The sequence below is a fragment of the Python bivittatus genome, unplaced genomic scaffold (genome assembly GCF_059951505.1).
Source record: "Python bivittatus isolate LINGU-HERP-01145 unplaced genomic scaffold, Pbiv_v1 ctg000270_np1212, whole genome shotgun sequence".
NCBI lineage: Eukaryota > Metazoa > Chordata > Lepidosauria > Squamata > Pythonidae > Python > Python bivittatus.
The window spans coordinates 990,960-1,009,273 of NW_028277050.1; the positions used below are offsets into that span (position 1 = coordinate 990,960).

The 18,314-nt window shown below is 39.3% G+C and overlaps 1 protein-coding gene and 1 long non-coding RNA gene across 4 annotated transcripts in view; one reads left to right on the plus strand and one right to left on the minus strand.

Moving 5' to 3' along the window:
* The window catches only part of CLCN1 (chloride voltage-gated channel 1), a 56,013-nt gene extending 50,860 nt beyond the window's left edge, over window positions 1-5,153 (minus strand). The window contains exon 1 of one of the 3 annotated variants that reach the window (XM_088138563.1): window positions 5,053-5,152. In XM_088138563.1, coding sequence (XP_087994689.1) covers window positions 5,053-5,082 — 30 coding nt within the window. In that variant the 5' untranslated portion in view covers window positions 5,083-5,152. Of the gene's footprint in view, window positions 1-5,052 lie in introns of all 3 variants that reach the window. The other 2 variants (XM_088138564.1, XM_088138565.1) reach the window with 2 other exon arrangements.
* An 8,179-nt stretch (window positions 5,154-13,332) lies between these two features.
* The window catches only part of LOC148216222 (uncharacterized), a 35,977-nt gene continuing 30,995 nt past the window's right edge, over window positions 13,333-18,314 (plus strand). The window contains exons 1-3 of the long non-coding RNA XR_015795783.1: window positions 13,333-13,907; window positions 14,995-15,037; window positions 16,327-16,368. This is a non-coding gene — a long non-coding RNA (uncharacterized LOC148216222). The remainder of the gene's footprint in view (window positions 13,908-14,994; window positions 15,038-16,326; window positions 16,369-18,314) is intronic.

An 18,314-nucleotide genomic window follows, 5' to 3' on the forward strand; every position in this document is an offset into this window, starting at 1 on the left:
CCCAAGACATGGCCCCCCCTTGGTCTTCCTCTCCTTCCCTATTCCTTACGTCTTTCTCACTTTCTTTTCTTCCTGCCCCCAAAGGCATCTGGGGCAGTGATTGCAGGGTTTAATTATATTTATAGCAGCCTTCTTCTGTCACATGGCCCCTCCAAAGCCACATCTGATCTGGGCAAGAGGCATTAACTTGGTCAGGATTGAATATCAGGTGTGACAGGAGGGAATCCTGAAGGAGCGGGGGTGGGGAGGAGAAGGCAGCAGTCAAGGAAGGAGTCAGCAGGATGGAACTCAAATGTGCCGAGCTTTATTATATTCATGTCAGGGCTTTCCTCTCCTAATGCATGCAAGCCTACAGTAGGATACTTGGAATTGCCTAATGGCTTCCTTGGCAATTCTTTACATCAGCAGCCCTGTCTGGAGGCAGTGACTACTGAAGCCTAATTAATAACACAGCACAAGACTACAGGAATTATTCCTTCTTCACACCTATCCAAAACTCTGCTATCCAAAGCACTCCCTACTCTTAAATACTCTGAATCTAAGCATAATGTCCTTAAATCCCTCCCCTGGATTGCTTATTTCAGCTGTAATATTGCTAGCAGAAGCTCATAGTAATTACTTTCAAAGCCTCATGTGGCCTTCTCTCCCCTCATATCCTGATAAATCTCAGGCAGCAACTGTTGCTTTTCTGAAAAGTTTTTCTCCCCTCAAACAACTCCATTCTGTGTTGTTCTTTTATCTGGAGACACCTTCCTTCTCACCTCAAGTTCTTGCTCCAAATGCCTTCCTCAAAAAAGCACCTTTTCTGAAGGTGCTTTTCATGCCCTGGTCATCTTCCGCATGGACTGTTGCAATGCGCTGTACATGGGGTTAACCTTGAAAAGTATCCAGAAGCTGCAGCTGGTACAGAAGGTGGCGGTGTGAGCAGATTTGGGTGCCACTAGAGCTGTGCATGTAACGCCTCTGCTGCATGAGCTGCATTGGGTGCCAGTTTGCTTCCGGGTCCAATTCAAGGTGTTGGTTATGACCTTTAAAGCCCTCCATGGCACGGGCCCAGATTACCCGAGGAACTGCCTCGTCCCAGTTACATCAGCCCATCCCACCCAGTTCAGCAGGAAGGGCATGTTGCGGACCCCGTTGATTAGAGTATTTCAACTGGCTGGGTCTAGAAGGAGAGCCTTTTGTGCCGTCGCCCCCACCCTGTGGAATATCTTGCCTCCTGAAGTGAGGTTGGCCCCCATTCTCCTGGCCTTCCAAAAGAGCATTGACCTGGCTCTGCCGACTAGCTTGGGGATCCAATGGGAGCTCCCAGCACTGAGGGCAGTTGGCGCCTTGAGGACACTCTCTCCGCCTTTTAACTTTGTCTACAGTCTTTTAATGCATTTTGCAGTTTTCAATGTTTTTATGTTTCTTATTTGTGAGCCGCCTAGAGTCATGGATAGTGAGATGGGTGGCGTATAAATATGATTTATAAATAAATAAATAAATAAAACCTGGGCACATCTCTCTAGCCATCAAACTCTTCTATAATTAAGCTTATGTATGTAAAATAAATACATCATTTTTCCCTGTTCATCTTTAGTTCCAGATCCCTACCCTCCTCCTATTGTCTCCCCAGGCCAAATGTTAGACTGTACAGTCTAAGCTCCTTCAAGGCATTCTGAAGGCACCATATGCATTCATAGCAAACCATACACATCAGACAGGGAGACATGGTCTTGAACAAAATGAACATTCCATCTAAATGAACTTTCTGTTTTCTGCAGTGATCAGCAAATTGTCTCTGAGAAGCTAAAAAAAAAAAAAGATATGAGTGCAACAGCTTTTTTTTTTTTTTTTTTGCAATTTTGCAGTTGGCTTCAGAGGTACAGCATCTAGCTTCTGCTCATGGAGGTTCTGTTTAGTTGTAGCCGGTGGTCTACTTATCTTTCATTCATTTATCTAATCCTTCTTTAAGAAACAAAATTTAATGTAGTAATTATCATCTTTTCTTGTAGCAGTGGACTCTGTCAGTTCATTATGTGTTATATAGTTTCCTTTGCTTGTCCTGGATCGGCTGCATTCAGATCCTATTTTTATTTACACAACCATTTGTATGCTGCCTACGCTGAAGGTCCTAGCAGTCATAAAAGCAACAAGAAATAGACAACCACACTGGATCACTGACTCTTCATACTGCTAGCTGTCTAAATTAAAAATAAGAAAAATGTCTGTCCCTCCACATCTGCTAGAAGATATTATTTTGCCAGTACAGTATTTTAGATAGCTTTAACTACAGACAGAGAATAAATCTGCATTCTGAGCAAGAATGCTGTTGAGTCCTAGAAGTCTGAAGCTAACAAGGGAAGAATATAACTTCTTCTCCACTTGTGAATCTTGAAGACAGCAGGCTGGGGCTTCTCCTTATATGACCTTCCAAAATATACTTTAAGAAATGTTGCATCAAATGTTGCTTTCTTTTTTTTATGAAAATATTTCTGAGGTTGAGAAAATAAACATCTTCCACCCTTTCGCATATTTTTGCATCCAATGTTTTTCTGACTTTCGGCTGCTTCAGCATTCTTTTTCCTTAACCTGAACGAGTGGCTTCATTATATGGTCCTAGCTATTCAGAGATTACCTAGTTTATATTTATTTATTTATTTATTTAAATGTCAAATTTAGACACCGCCCATCTCACGAGGAAGTGACTCTGGGTGGTTTACAATAAAAACAAAAATAACTATTCGTTAAAATAGAATATAAATAGTATAAAAATACAATAAAACCAAATGCATACATAAATAATAATATTTTCCAAGATGCTGGTGATTGAAAAGATATTAACGTATGGGAGCATCTTCAAGATGCTAGCCACCCCAAGGATTGGTTGCCCCTTTTCTCACCCCATGCCAGTTGGCAGAGCCAGGTCTTGACTGCCTTCCAGAAATTCAGGAGAGTAGGGGCCTGCTTAACCTCTGGGGGAAGGGTATTCAATATCATAACCAATCAGGTATGACTATGCAATGATATCTCTGGTCGCAAGTTAAGTCTTCTTGCCATCTTGACTTTCCATGTGTATTGTGTGAATTGCCAAATGTCCTACTGGCCAGATAAGGTGGACCAAGTTCCCAATTTTTTGCCTCTCTACACTGGGATGTAGTACAGCATTAATACCATTCTAGTCCAACTGTAATCCCATTAAATGGTGCAGAGTCAGAGCAAAATGTGGATAGGAATGCATCTAAATAAGAATGTGAATCAGCTTCCATGTGAAATGAATGCAGTATGGATGAAGACCTTCACATTTAGATGTATTTTTGGATACAGATGTGGACTATTCTGTATTAATTCCAATAATAGGGATGAACAGCTAAGTGTGCATTCCAGTTCCCCGTACTACAGTGGCATATGCAAGACTTTTCCATGACCTTCAAAAATGTTGTCTGGGGTTAAAATAGAAAAAGCACAGCACAGCAGAAGGTCTAAGGGTTGAACTTAATTAGTGTTTGGATGGGAGATCACCAGAAAATCCCTAGATTGTAAATTAAAGTAGGACATTGCTCCTCCTCCCCCCCCCCCCAAAAAAATCCTAGGAGCCAGCATTTCTGTATTTATTGTTGGCAAGAAACAAGAGGACTGTAGTCACCAGGAGTTTAGCCCAATGTGAGGCTATACTTTACCTTTTAAAAAGTTTTTTTTCTCCTATTGTATCTGACTCCATCTATAGACAGTTAACCAATAATGATGCACTGATCTTAACTCATTCTCTCTTTCAGTTTTGGATGAAAACTGCAGTCCTCCAATTAATTGCTAAAGGTAGGGTTGTCTTGTTATTGCTCTCTCCCCGCAGCAAATACTGAGTTCATCTGGGTCCCTGCTTCAGCTCAGTCGATCACATCTGCTCCTAAGGCAGTGTTGTCCAAACTTGGCCACTTTAAGATGAGTGGACTTCAACTCCCAGAATTCCCCAGCCAGCCATGCTGGTTGGGGAATTCTGGGAGTTGAAGTCCACTCATCTTAAAGTGGCCAAGTTTGGACAACACTGTCCTAAGGCCACTTCTTCTTGGAATTAATACAGACACATAACTGAATTCAACTTGTATTTGAAATATAACAACCAGTTCCTGGCTGGTAATGTCAATTATTTAACTCAATCGTTTAACTCAATTATTTAACACTCCAATTCCACAGCTAAATGAAAGATGCTTTTTCACCATGCTCTGTAACACAGAGCTGTAAATAACCAACATTAAGATTTTTAAAATATCAAGTAAATGGAAGCACCTGATCATGAAACACCCCCATCCATCTTTGCAGGATATGACACAACACAGAATTACAGTATATAGTCCCTAGTGTTTGTATTTTTCTATAGTAAAATAATTATAATTATCCCCCTCTACTTTCAAAAGGATATCTATAATAGTTACAAAAATCCAACAATGATTAATTACTGTAAAAGAAAATAATTCCCAAAGCTACGCATTATATTAACCATTACATTACATTCTGCTTCCTCTCTGTTGAATTGCTATAGCCTCCATTCTCTCAGGTTTTAGTTTTCAATGTAAAGATATCTCATTTTCAGATTTTAAAATTCATCGAAGGGTTCTACATTTCAGTGTATGAGAGTGGCAGAGGTGATGGCTCCTGGAAGCTCTTTAATGGTTAAGACAGTTTAAGGCAGGAATGGTCAAAATCCCTCATTCAAAGGGAAATGATATAAATCAGAACATTTTCACATTTTTCTAGAAAGCAAAGGGCCTTAAATTATATGACATTAAACATCAGCTTTTTATGCTATATGAGGTATTACACACTTCTGGTAAATAAATTGTTAAGAGACATAATTTAGAAAGCTCAGATATTGTATACATGTCAACCAAGCTGCTCTAATTACAGAAAATAGGATATTTTGCAAATGGGAGATCTCTCAAGCTAGGGAATGGAGTATATATCAAAATAACTAATGCTAATCAAGAAGCTCTTATCGTCCTCTATAAATACATTTATATTCAGAATGGGGGAAACTTGGGGGAGAAAGAAAAGGGTAGGGATGGTGAAACTCACCTGACATGGACGTTTCCTGTTGTTACTCATATTTAATCTGATTTGTGTATCCCTTCAGTCCTGTTCTCCCTTCTTCTCCCTGTTTCCTCAGATGACAATGGCCCTGCTAACCTAATATAGTTGTTAGCTTCTCACCTCCACCCCACCCCCATGTGCTTCACCATTATGTGAACAACCTGAGATTATCTTCGCAATCCCTGGTTCAGAGGGAACAGGAAGGTACACCTATTGACCTTGAGTGTCAGTGCTGGTCTCATAGCTTCTGCCAAATGGGAGATTTATTACCTCATATCACAGAACTATCTATCACTGGAGGAAGGATTAATTCTTTGTGTCCTCCACCCCACCCCTGCACCTCTTAGCAAAGGTTTTCTGTTCCAGTCTAGATGCTGGAACAATGAAAGTTCTGATTTCCCAGCCAAGTGCCACCTGAAGCAGCCTTGTCCAATCTAGTGTCCTTCAGATGCAATGGGCCAGAAACTCTCAAAAAAACCCTCAACTTATATCAAAAGTAGCTATTCTTTCCTTCATGACCCTGACATTTTGGGCAAACCCTGACACCTGGCATTCACAAAACTATTGGCATTTACACAGAAATCTTTCCAGAGCCAATGACAGTTGGTGTATTGTGGGATCACTTGATGATGATAAAGTGGAAAACTAAGCACAAGGAAATATGCTGGATGTGGAGGGGACAAGGAGGGATAACCAGACCAGAAGTTTTAAAAAAAATAGAGTTTTTACTTGAGAGAGAAATGGGAAGAACAAGAGAAACAGTAGTTTTATTGTTTGATAAGGCAAGCTGGGTTGTGTCACAAAGCCATGGGAGATATTATCAATAATCAAGTCTGTAAAGATAAATATTTTTTTAAATAGTTGTGAGAGACACTGGAAGGACTGAAAGGGATGTGGTCAATGAGGAACGAAGTTTGAGAAAAGGTCGGGATTCTGAGATATCCACAGGGAAGAAGAGGCCAAGAGAGATCACTGAGGAAATGTCTAATCTGCAAGGTAGGCAAACTGCAGGAACTGTTAACTCTGGAGAAGAAAAGAAGTCAGATGGGAATGAAATGAGAGAGATGGAAACACATTCAGTATAAAAAGAGGTCCACAGAAAGAATAGAAAAATATTATTGAATTCATGATACAGAACCAGATGGCTTTTGGATGTTTATGAGGACTGATATTATGTACATCCAAATGATTTCCCTGCAGTAAAGATAAAATATATTATTCCTAATGAGAAAAGAGGCAGAATATATTAAAAAGTCATGGTAGAGAAAATTAATATATTTTAGTGTCAACCCTTTTGTTAAATATACTTCCATCTTGTTTTAAATAATACATTATTTTGACATGCAGCATTCCATGTTAGTTGTAGAATTCAGCATACTGAGGGCTAAAAATTACCCATAACATCTTCTATAGAAGAATAGCTCAATGAAATGGGATTTTATTTTTCCTTTTGGTAAAATTAACACTCCACTTTTGAATAAAGGAGAATCGTAGAATCATAAAATTGGAAGGGACTATTTAGGACATTGAACCCAGTGCCCTGCTCAGTGTGGGAATCCAGATGAAAGTATCCCTGATCTATCCTCTGCTTGAATATACCCAGTAAAGGGGAGCCTACCACTTACATGGGAAATAAGTTCCACTCTCAAGTTGCCCTTACCCTTAGGAGGTTTTCTGCAAGATATGAATCTGCCTTCCTATAATGTTTATCCATTATTTAGTGTCCTGCATTCTGGATCAAAAGAGAACACATCTTGACCTTTCAGGTATGTGCAAAGAGTACGACCAGATTCCCCCTAGAGTCAGGGCTGACCATGCACAACTTCTTCAGTCTCTCTTCATAGGATTTAGCTTCTAATAAGGCTATGCCTAGTCAGGTTTCATTCAAAAAGATGCTTCAGAGCATGCGTGAGCACAAATATAGCTGCTGAGCACAACTTTTTAAGGCAAGCGTGTGGAGTTCTATCTTTTGATTGAGTTTTTATTTCTGTCTTTATTTCTGTCTTTTTAGGATTAACAATCTCACCCAATTTTGTGTTACCTGCATATCTAATAAGCATACCCTCCACTTCTTCATCCAAGTCATTAGTTACTATTTTGAAGAACAATGGGCTCAAGACTGATCATGATGGCACCCTACTTGATACCTATCTTCAGTTTGATAAGGAACCATTTATGAGAACATTTTGGGTATGACTTTTGAGCCAGTCATATATCTATTTGTCATGCCATCCAATATCATGTGATACCTTATCAAATGCTTTGCTAAAATCAAGATATATTCCCATAATTGATTAAGGAAGCTATCTGAACAAAAAATGAGATGAGCTGGCAAGACTTGTTTTTAACAATTCCATGCTAACTTTGGTAATTATCACTTTCTTTTAAAGGATCTTACAGATTTCTTTATAATCTGCTCCAGAATATTCCCAGGTACCAATATCAGAATGACTAGCCTGTAGTTTCCTGATTCCTCCATTTCCCCCTTTTTGAAATTATGTATAATATTTTCTGCTAGCAAAATAATGCTTAGGATCATCCAACACAGATTAGATCCCTACATGGAAAAAGATATGTCATATATTTAAGGTGGCTTTAGAGAAGGCTGAGGAACATAAGACATTATTACTGATGCATGTTGGATAATTGAGAAAGCTGAAGAATATCAAAAAGAAGTCACTATGTGCTTCACTGATTATAGAAAGGCTTTTGATTGTGTTGATCATGTCAAGCTGTGGAAAGTGCTCAGAAAAATGGGAATTCCAGAACATCTGATTGTCCTCATGAGTAACTTATGTACAGGTGAGTACAGTGCAGACAGAACATGGTGAAACAGACTGACTCCGAGTTGGCTAAGGAGCGAAACAAGGCTGTACACTCTCCCCTTATTTATTCAATCTATATGTTGAATACATGTTAAAGGAAGCTGGATTGGAAGAAGATGAACATGGTTTTAAAATTGGAGGAAGAAGCATCAATAAGCTGCACTATGCTGATGATACTACCTAGCTAGCCGAAAATGCAAAGGATCTGTAAGCTCTACTGTGGTAATAAAAGTTAAAGAGCAACGTGAAAAAATGGGATTAAAATTAAATATAAAGAAAACCAAACTAATGACAATGGGTAGAACAACCAGCCTTAGAATTGACAATGAAGATATCAAAGTGGTGGATAGCTTCTGCCTTTTAGGGTCAACCATCAACAGTCAAGGAACAAGTAGTCAAGAAATACTCCACAGACTAGCACTTAGGAAAGCAGCCTTGAAGGCCTTGGAAACAATATTCAAATGCCATGATGTGTCTATACCTACAAAGATCAGAATCATGCAAGCCATAGTATTCCCTGTGACACTCTATGGAAGCAAAAGTTGGACTTTGAAGAAGCAGTATAGGAAGAGTATTGATGCTTTTGAACTTTGGTGTTGGAGAAGACCCCTGAGAATATCATGGACAGCCAAGAAAACAAACCAATGGATCATTGAACAAATCAACCCAGATTTCTCACTTAAGGCACAAATACCCAGGCTCAAATGATCTTACTTCAGACACATTATGTGAAGACCGAGCTTTCTGGAAAAGACTTTAATGCTGGGAAAGGTGGAAGGAAAGAGAAGAGGACAATCAGCAGCAAGGTGGATGGACTCAGTTATAGTAGCAATGAGAAATACAGCACTGTTGGAAATGCTGAAGGACCAGGTTAGGGACAGATCATTATGGAGGAAATCTATCTATGTGGTTGCTGAGAGTCAACAATGACTTGATGGCACATGATCATCATCATCATCATCATCATCATCATCATCATCATCATCATATTTTTACTCTTCTAGTTATGTCTCCAGAATTTCTAAGAAATATCACATAAAAGCTTGGTCAGAGCAATAGCTAGTTTCTTCAGTATCTCTGGATGCAGTTAATCTGGCCCTGGAGATTTCAATTCACCAAAAGTAATTAAGTATTCAGAGTTACATAAATGTGATGTATAAATAAAATAAATACAGATAAATAAATTCAGAGTCATGATACATGAGTTGGGCAGCTCTATAAATTTAAATAAATAAATAATTTCCACAACCATGTCTCTATCACTCTCAAACTTCAATTCTGTTACTTCATCCTGCTCTTACAATTGCCTGGTAAAACATATAGTTTTGGAGAAATTGAGTAGTACCCCTCTTCTTTGTCACCTGTTAGCATTCTGCTGCCTTTCTTAAGCATGTTTTCCTTTTATTTTGAACATATCTGAAAAAGCCCTTTTTGTTCCTAGCATCCTTCATCACTTTCACCTTTAAACATTACGTTTCCTAACACCATAATTATAGTTCCTGGATACTTTTAACATGCAGCCTCTCTTTCTATTGCTACTGTTCTTTTTGGATAAATTGTATTCTTCCACTGATATATTCTGATCGTGGGACTCATCCATTACACCAGTGTTGTCCAAACTTGGCCACTTTAAGATGAGTGGACTTCAACTCCCAGAATTCCCCTGGGAGGAACCCATGCTGGCTGGGGAATTCTGGGAGTTGAAGTCCACTCATCTTAAACTGGCCAAGTTTGGACAACACTGCATTACACCTATGACATTCTATTAGCCTTCCTGTACTAAAGGTTCACCTAATGCGAAGAGAGATCTCTTTGAAGAAGACCCTGATGCTGGGAAAGATTGAAGGCAAAAGGAGAAGAGGACGGCAGAGGATGAGATGGTTAGATAGCATCACTGAAGCAATGAGCATGAAACTGAGCAAACTCAGGGAGGCAGTGAAGGACAGGAAGGCCTGGCGCAGTATGGTTCATGGGGTCACGAAGAGTCGGACACGACTTAACGACTAAACAACAACTAAAGGTTCATGCTCATCTTGTTTATTTCCCATTCTCTGAGCATTAGTATATAGACCATGGAAGCCCTGAACTTCCCAACGCTCAATAACCCAACACTCCTTCAGATTTTTCATCCAGCTGTTTAACAGGGCCCATTACAGCAACCCACCCATTTTTTTTCTACAATGCACATCTTTTTCTGAGGTCCTTATTTCATGATTTTCATCACCAAATCCCACAAAATACTGTTTAAAGCCCTCCTAATCAAATCCATTTTTACTACTCCATGTATGGTGTGATCCCTTATCTGGAGAACTCAGACTGTGGTCTCAAAAACCAAATCTCTCCTACCAGCACTATATGTGCAGCTAATCATTTACCTGCAGCCTGCTTCTTCCTCTTTCCAGTTTCTTTTCCGTGGCTGTAACTGTTCCTTGCAGTATCGTTTTCCCATGTCAGAATTAGGTAAATGAATTTTATTTTTGTATAAAGAAAGTTTATCCAAATATTCCACATTATTTTTGAACAATAACATTATTCAAAGAAATTGGCAAGACATATAGAAAATAAATATTTTTGTTTAAGCCGGGTAAACATAATATAAGCCTAAGAAGTCATCCTATGCTGGAGTGGGAAGGGTACATGGAAGGCTAGAAGCTGTGGCAAGGCCATGTTTTTATCTGTGAGTTGATCCTGTAATTTTCTTCTGTTGGAGTTAATGGGATAAGTGACAAAGATTAAGGCTGTTCACTCCTTAATGGAAGAGATATTTCTGAATACACAGATATATGTGTGTTAAAAATAATGACACTCTTCATTCCACTCTGGCTGCAGCGAACAAAGAAGATGATGGCTGTGGCAGGATTACCACCATTGATGGTAATATAAATTTAGAAGGTACTCTTGGTTCCTGGGAGAATGCTAACACCAGTCATTGTATCTATAGGAACTGCAATTTGCACTCTGCCTGTTCCAATGACCATAACAGCAAAAACACAAGTTTTGTGAAGAAGATATGGAACCATCCAACTGAAAGGCCTCTAAACTCCTTGAGGTCAAGTTCTTTTTTTAATGGGGAGCAGTATACAAATGTTTAAATAACATTTTTAAAAAATCAAGGAGGAAAAAAATGTCATTCATTTACAAATAGTGTACATTTCTCTCTCTCTCTCTCTCTTTATACACATGCACACACACAAACATACAAACGTATATGTATATACACCCACACACCTTTCTGTCCCAAAGTCAACCATGAGTTAAAGCAAACACAATGGATATTCATCGTTGTCAACCTCCTGAAAGAAGAACTCTGATCTGACTCATGTAAAAAAATAGTTATTTTGTTTTTTAAAAATCTCATTTGATTTTTTCCCCCCATATTATCCAAATTTGTAGAGTTTTAATACATTAGAGTCTAATTTAATTTCATTAATCCTGAATTGTGCACTGTACTGCACATTTGTAAATGTAACATGTCTATGTTTTACATGTAAATAAATGATTTGGGCATTTTGCATTTTCCCCCTAAATACACATTATACCATGTCAGAATCAAAATTCTCAGTTGCATGTAGAAATAATGTAGTTTGAGATTTCAAAAGCTTGGGACATTTTCCCAGTTACAAAACTCACCTAAACTGTTTTGAGAATAGGAAACAGAAAAAAATGAAATTATGATATATGGATTTGATGACTAGAAAAAATAGAAGTTGACAGAAAAAAATGAAAGTTGTGTTGTAACCATAGAGTAAGAGTTCAATTTCATTTTCTGCTTATAACTTGTAAAAGAAAATTGGAAGTCATTTCTTTATATTTTCTTCCTTTTTTTCTATGCTTTTGACTTCTTTCTTTACTTTTTCTTTTTCCCTCACCTTTAAATATTAATTTCTGCTAGTTTTTATCTTTCTTGCTTAAAAATTAATAATGTTATTATTAAAAAAAACAAACTATTTTGAGAAAAGGTGGAATTTCACTATATTAAGACTCCATTCTTAGGTTTGAGATCACATCTCTATATATGCTATGTATAAAAATCATGCAAATATTGACTGGAATTATATATATTTGAAAGTCTCGTCAGGTAACTAAGCAGCACTCACTTCAAGGAGGCTTCTTCCTGCAAGAAGGAAGTCTTGATTTCTCTATGAGGGAGGTTTCTAAATGACTCTTTTGGGGGGCGGAGGTATAATAAAGAAGGGCCATTTGGAAAGTCACTGTTAGTTACTGTACTCTTGTGAACAAAGAATATGGAAATTGAACTCTTTGTGTCTTCCAAGAACTTAGCTAGAGATTTCAGCGGCTGGAGGATAGCAGGTGTTGTGTCTGTTCTGCAAATGAACCTCAAGCAATTTTAGAAAATCGCATTCTGAAGACAGATCACCTCCAAGAGCTCATTCACAGGATTCTCGGTAACACAGCCAGGACACTGAGCTTTGTACAACCTTAAAATAGCAGCTGCCTCTTGGATGAGTTGCAGTTAAAAGGGGAAGCAATACACAAACAATCTCTTGCCATCTGTACAGCCCGCCACAACTGCAATGGTGTAAAATCATTTTGTATGTTCTCCTTTTGAAGAAGGTTCCAATTTATTTTTTTACTCTGGAGAATTTTGCCTAGAGGGACACAACTCACCTTCTTTGTGTCAAAGCAACTTCATAGATACTACTGACAAAAGGGTTTTGAAAAGTCCCACTGGCTGAGGTGAAACTGATTTCAGCCCAGTCAGCTGGCAACACCATTCAGTTGCAGAACCAAAGACATGGCTTATAAAACCAAAGACAAGCAAAGCAAAGTGGGAGGATCAGAGTTTGGAACCTCAAGAACCTGAGGTCAAAGGCCAAACTTCCAATATGATTAATTTATACTAGTCCAGACATTTGATTTCTGAGTTTGACCCTCAGAAGAGCTAATCAGGTACACCAACAGGAAGAGAACTGTGAGGGCCAAGCCAATTTATACTGTTCCAGGTAGCTTACCTGGTGAGAGTTCATCTCAGACCACAAACCACCCAGAATCCCTGTTTCTGTCTTGCAGTAATATGACCAAGGGACAACCCTGTCTATAACAATGTTTTAACTGGGAAGAGGAGAAGAATATAGATTATCATCAAGCTTGCTTTCTACTAGATATCTTTTATTTTTATATACAGACATTGCTGTAATATTGGCTTGAACGAAGTAAACCTCAAGGCTGCTGAATTCCATTCCACTCCTCCCTCCAGGCCAGTCATCGGAGATGTCACCCAGCGGTGAATGTACTTTCAAGCTTTTCTTCAAGTGAAGAAACAGAGGAAGAGAAGGAAGAACAGCAGTCCGTACTGCAACTAGTACAAAACATGGAGCTTTCCCTGAAATGTGAAGCTTAAGTGCAGAATGGATATATTTCAGTTCAGGATCCATAACCAGGCGTTCCTGTGTATCTCCAAGGAATGCAACGGTCCAGTCCTGGCACCCACCAGAGGCTTCTGTTGACCTCCCCAGCTCCCCCCTCCCTATCCCCACCATTGCTGCTGCAGCCAGAGCATTCAAGCTACTTAATCTCCAGCAGCTTCAGTTTTATGAGCTTTGCTGAGAAACTGCCTCCTGCGCCAGCAATCAATCTGGCATCAGAGCTCCCTGCATGCCTGCCTTGCCTTGCCCCTCAGGTCCTAACCACCCCCAGAACCGAAGGAGGGGTAGTCTCCTGCAGCGTCACACGGACTGTAATGTCAGCCCCTTATCAGCAGCCCATGCCGTTTTTTTGACAAGAGCAGTACATTGCTCTGGCCTTGTCGGTGATGGATTTATTAGGCTTGGCGGGCTTTCTCTTCTCTGCTTCCCTCATTTCTCACTTCAGGTCACGTCGCTGTTGCGCCTCTCGTGGGAAGCAGCAGAGATATTTCTGAGCCGGTGGTAGCCAACCATTTCCAGCAAGACGGCCTCCGAAGATGAAGGCCAAGCTTGATGGGATGTCAGCAGAACTGTTTTGTTTTGTTTTAAATCCGACAGAAGGGAGAGGGGTCCTTTTTAACAGCAAAAGGTATGATCTCAGTGTGGAGAGCTTAATCGCCCCCCCCCCCCGCCATTTGCTTCCTCCTCAGAGTTTGTGTTTTTCTCTCTGCTCAGCAGGCAATCATTGTAGCAGTATGGCTAAGCATATACATTTAAATTAAATTAGATAAGCAGTTTAAAAAGCACTTTCAACAGCAGGTCACACTCATATATATATAGCCACTGTCTTGGACGAAACCCAGAGCATCCAGAGTACATCAGTAAGATGGTACCCCAAGATGAGCTGCTGAGAGAATGCCTGAGGCAGCGACAGACACGGGAGGAAGTTCAAACAGGGGAAGTGCCATGGCAAGACAAGACCCTACGTGGGATGTACCATTGGCAGATAGCTGAGGTGGCTGACACTGGGAAATCCTACCAGTGGCTGGAAAGGACTGGACTAAAAGACAACACTGAGGCACTGATCATAGCAGCACAAGAACAGGCACTAAGCACCAGATCCATAGAAGCAGGGGTCTACCACACTAGACAGGACCCAAGGTGCAGACTGTGCAGAGAGGCCTCAGAGACAGTCCAACATGTGGTGTCAGGGTGTAAAATGAAGGTAGGAACAGCATATACTGAATGGCACAACCAAGTAGCTGGCATTGTGTACAGGAACATCTGCACAGTGTATGGGCTAGACCCTCCCAAGTCCAGATAGGAGAAGGTCATGGAGAATAACTGGGCTAAGATCCTGTGGGACTTCCAGATCCAGATGAATTGTGGCTACAACTTCCAGAGCGTAGCAGCATCCTGGTGAAGGGCAGGGCAGGTGGAAGGGATTGAATCTTTGCCATACCTAGATCCACAGGCCACAGGTAGGTATGACATAAGCCTCTGCCTACCTGCCTCAACCATTTGTGACATATTTGCTACAGATTGCCTTCCCCAGCCTGGTGGTCTCCAAATGTGTTGGAATTCACTTCCCATAATCCTGAAGCTGTTATGGGAACCCAAATCCAACATCTTTCTAGAGGTCACCAGGTTGAAAAAGGCAGTTTTAGACCCTCACCTTGGAATCTATTCAAGTCTTATCTCATACCTCCTACACCTATCATTCTATTCCTTTTCAGTGGAAGCAACATTATCCAGAGCTCAGAAGTAGAGGATCAAATAGTAAGTCAAAGAAATTGAAGCCGTAAAACAAGGAAAGGCTTTTGCAGATACAGAGTTGGGCCTTTTCCTGCCTGTGTAATGTAAGTTACTTAAAAAAGGTGGATCAACAATCATGAATTAAGTAACTTACATTTCATAGGCAGGAAAAGCCCCAATTCTATATCTGCAGAAGCTTTTCCTTATTTTATGGCTTTAATTTAATTACATAATCTCCTATGTAATCCTTTGCCTATCTGTTCTCAAGGCTCTTGAACTGGTTGGCTGGCAGCCCAATGATCACTGTTTTAGGGTATTTTAATGAAAAAAACTTTGCTTTGATTCTTCTTTCAGTGGATTGTTATTTTTTCCCTGGCCATTTGAACCATTATGCCACACTGTTTCTCCGTATTTTGTCTTATTTTGACAAACTTTCACTCTTCACAACACATATTATCTACTACCTTTTGCCAGCATACTTTAACATTTGACCATTTTTTTTTATTTTTTATTTTTTAATCTGCGCTCAGTCATTACTGACCCTGCAGTGACTGCTTTTGGATGAGTCCTTTGCAGTTTTCAAGGCAAGGTGTTTCGGAAGTGGTTTGCCAGAGCCTCCTTCCTAGAGCAGAGCCCAGCTGGCGAGCACAGGAGGCGGGGTTTCCGTTGCTTCGCGCCCTTTTCGGGCGAGCGCGGTTTTGCGCTTACTGGCAACTGCTCCCGACTCCTTTTGCAAGGCGCCGCCAGCATTTTTCCTCCCACCGGAGTGAGAGTCCCCATTTATCTACGCACGTGAGTTTTCAAACTGTTGGGTTGACAGGAACTGGGGAGGAAACAGGAGCTCACCCTGTTAACGCGAAGGCTGGACTCGAACCGCTGAAGCGTCGACCATTTCTGGCCGGCAACTTTCAGCGTCATTAAGCCGCTGCGCCACCGCGTCCCCAACATTTGACCATACATTTTCCCATTTTTAGTAAAACAAGGTACCCAAATTCATCTGCTTGATCTAGTTTTCAACCTTTTGTATATAACCTGCTTTGTTCATTCCATTTTCCTTGTCAAACACAATTATACTGGCCATTGATATATTAATTTTCAAACTCAGCTCCTGGGTACAGCTAACAAATTTTAAACTGCTGCAAAGATCCCATGTGGAAATACCCCAAATATTAAATGTTGAAATGTAAACCCATTTGTCTGCAAACATTCTAGACAATGAACACTACAGAGTCTGTTAAAACTTCTAGTTTTTGCAAGAAGGCACAGTAGCTAACATGAAAGTAATTTAACATATTTCAACTCTTTTGAAATAGATCATGTCTTCTGTGATAGAAAGCCCTCTGCTGGGGGAATAGGTAAGTATGGGAAGTGTGATGGAAAGTGGTTGTATCTTTAATATTTAATTTAAAATTTAAAGCCCTATGTTTAATTTTATATTCCAGTGTCTAAAAACCTCATTTGAGGACAGCCTACTTGATCAGACATGGATGTGTTTGAATAATCCTTTCTCATTTTATGTGATGTGTATTATTTATTAATGTCCTTTGTTGCAGGAATATTAACTTTCTGGCTGGATTTACTTATTGGGAGGTATGAATAAGCAAAAAAAAAAAAAAAAGGCTATTTTCCATAGGGAAAATTCTGACATGATTTCAATCTTCCACTTCATTCCTTAGGATTAGCATTTCGCAGAAGCACACATGCGTGAGTAGAACTAAGCCCATCAAAAGCACCTATGTAAGATCCTAAAGATAAAAGTGTATTGAAAAAGTGGCATGCTCGTTTCATTTCCAATGTTATATTTAACTCTGAAGAAAAGTCAAATAATTATAACGCTTGTAACATTAATACCTGAAACTCTACTTAATATTGATAGAATATCCATTTTTTCCCTCTTATCCATATTCAATACTCTACAGTGCCTCAGTAATAGAATTTTAAGAATCTTATTATATAAATATAATTGTATCAAAATAACATTTTGTACCAAAACTGAGAAAATGGAGCAATAGATGGTTTATATGGCTATGTTTAATGTTGAAGGATTCAGCTAATTCTATATTAACATTTTATGAATATATATTTAGTTTCTACAAATGTCATTCATTTATTCACTACTCTGTATATTCTTTTCTGATTTTATTAGCACTGTTATATTTTGGGTTGTACTTCATTATATCCTCTGGTTGTTATACTTACCAATAATTTTTTTTTTTTTAAAAAGCGACATGCTCCCAAAAAAGTCTGCATCTTTAACCTGATTGGCAACCTTCCAGTCTGGTAAAACCTAAGCAGAACAAAGAGGGAATCCTGTGCTTGCCAGCTTTATTCCTTATGCTCTACTTCTAAAGTCAGTTGGGTGAAATGTGTGCTAATTACAACACAGTCCACTAGAAAAACACTGAATTGTACAAATCTGGGTTATAGATATATAGAAAAAGAAACTACTTCCTCTTGGGCTACCAAGAGAGTCAACAGAAGGCAAATTCTTCCTCTTCTTTCTCATTCCTTTGAAATATGGGCTCCTGAACTTGCCATTTTTTAAAAGAATGGGTAATTTTTAAACTATTTCCAGCAGCTCAGAATGTAATGGTTGCGTGGAGTGAATTATCATCTCAGAGGATGCAAAGAAGCTTTGCTTGACATTTTGCTCTTTTCTTTGTTCAAATTTCTTTCCTTGAGTCAAACTTTTACCTTAAGTGCCGATTTCTATAATTTGTATAAATTTAATTACACTTGGCATTTTTTTAGTTTGAGCTTGAAGATAATCCTTACATGTATCACCACTCTGCTCATGCTGTTGAAAGCCTCCCTCCCTCCCTCTCTTTCTTTCTTTCTTTCTTTTGGATCATCCACAATAAAAAGGAGAAATTAGCTGACAATTTGAGGTTAGGTAGGCTTGAAACCAACACCCTTAGCTGCAGCTACTCTTTCCTTGTTTAGTTTGTCTCCTGAACTCATGTAGCCAACGAAAAAGAAGAAATTGTAAGGATTCAGTACTTCTAAAAATCAGCTGTTGATCAAGACCATTTTTCCCAAGAATGCTGCATCAAAGTAATGCACAGGCGTTATCTTCTCAACAGGTCATTCCAGTGACCTTTGCCTAAACATATCTCTTTGCCTTTAGGTTTGCCTAAATTGTTTGGCCTTAAATAATATAGGCCTCTCTCTGTGTAATTTATTTCTCCAATGAGTGTTCCCTAGCTTTTTTTTTTTTTTTTTTTGGTGACAGAATTCACAGCAACAAACCTGCATCAGTAACAGACCAAGAACATTTCCTCACTAGCATCTAACTGTAGTA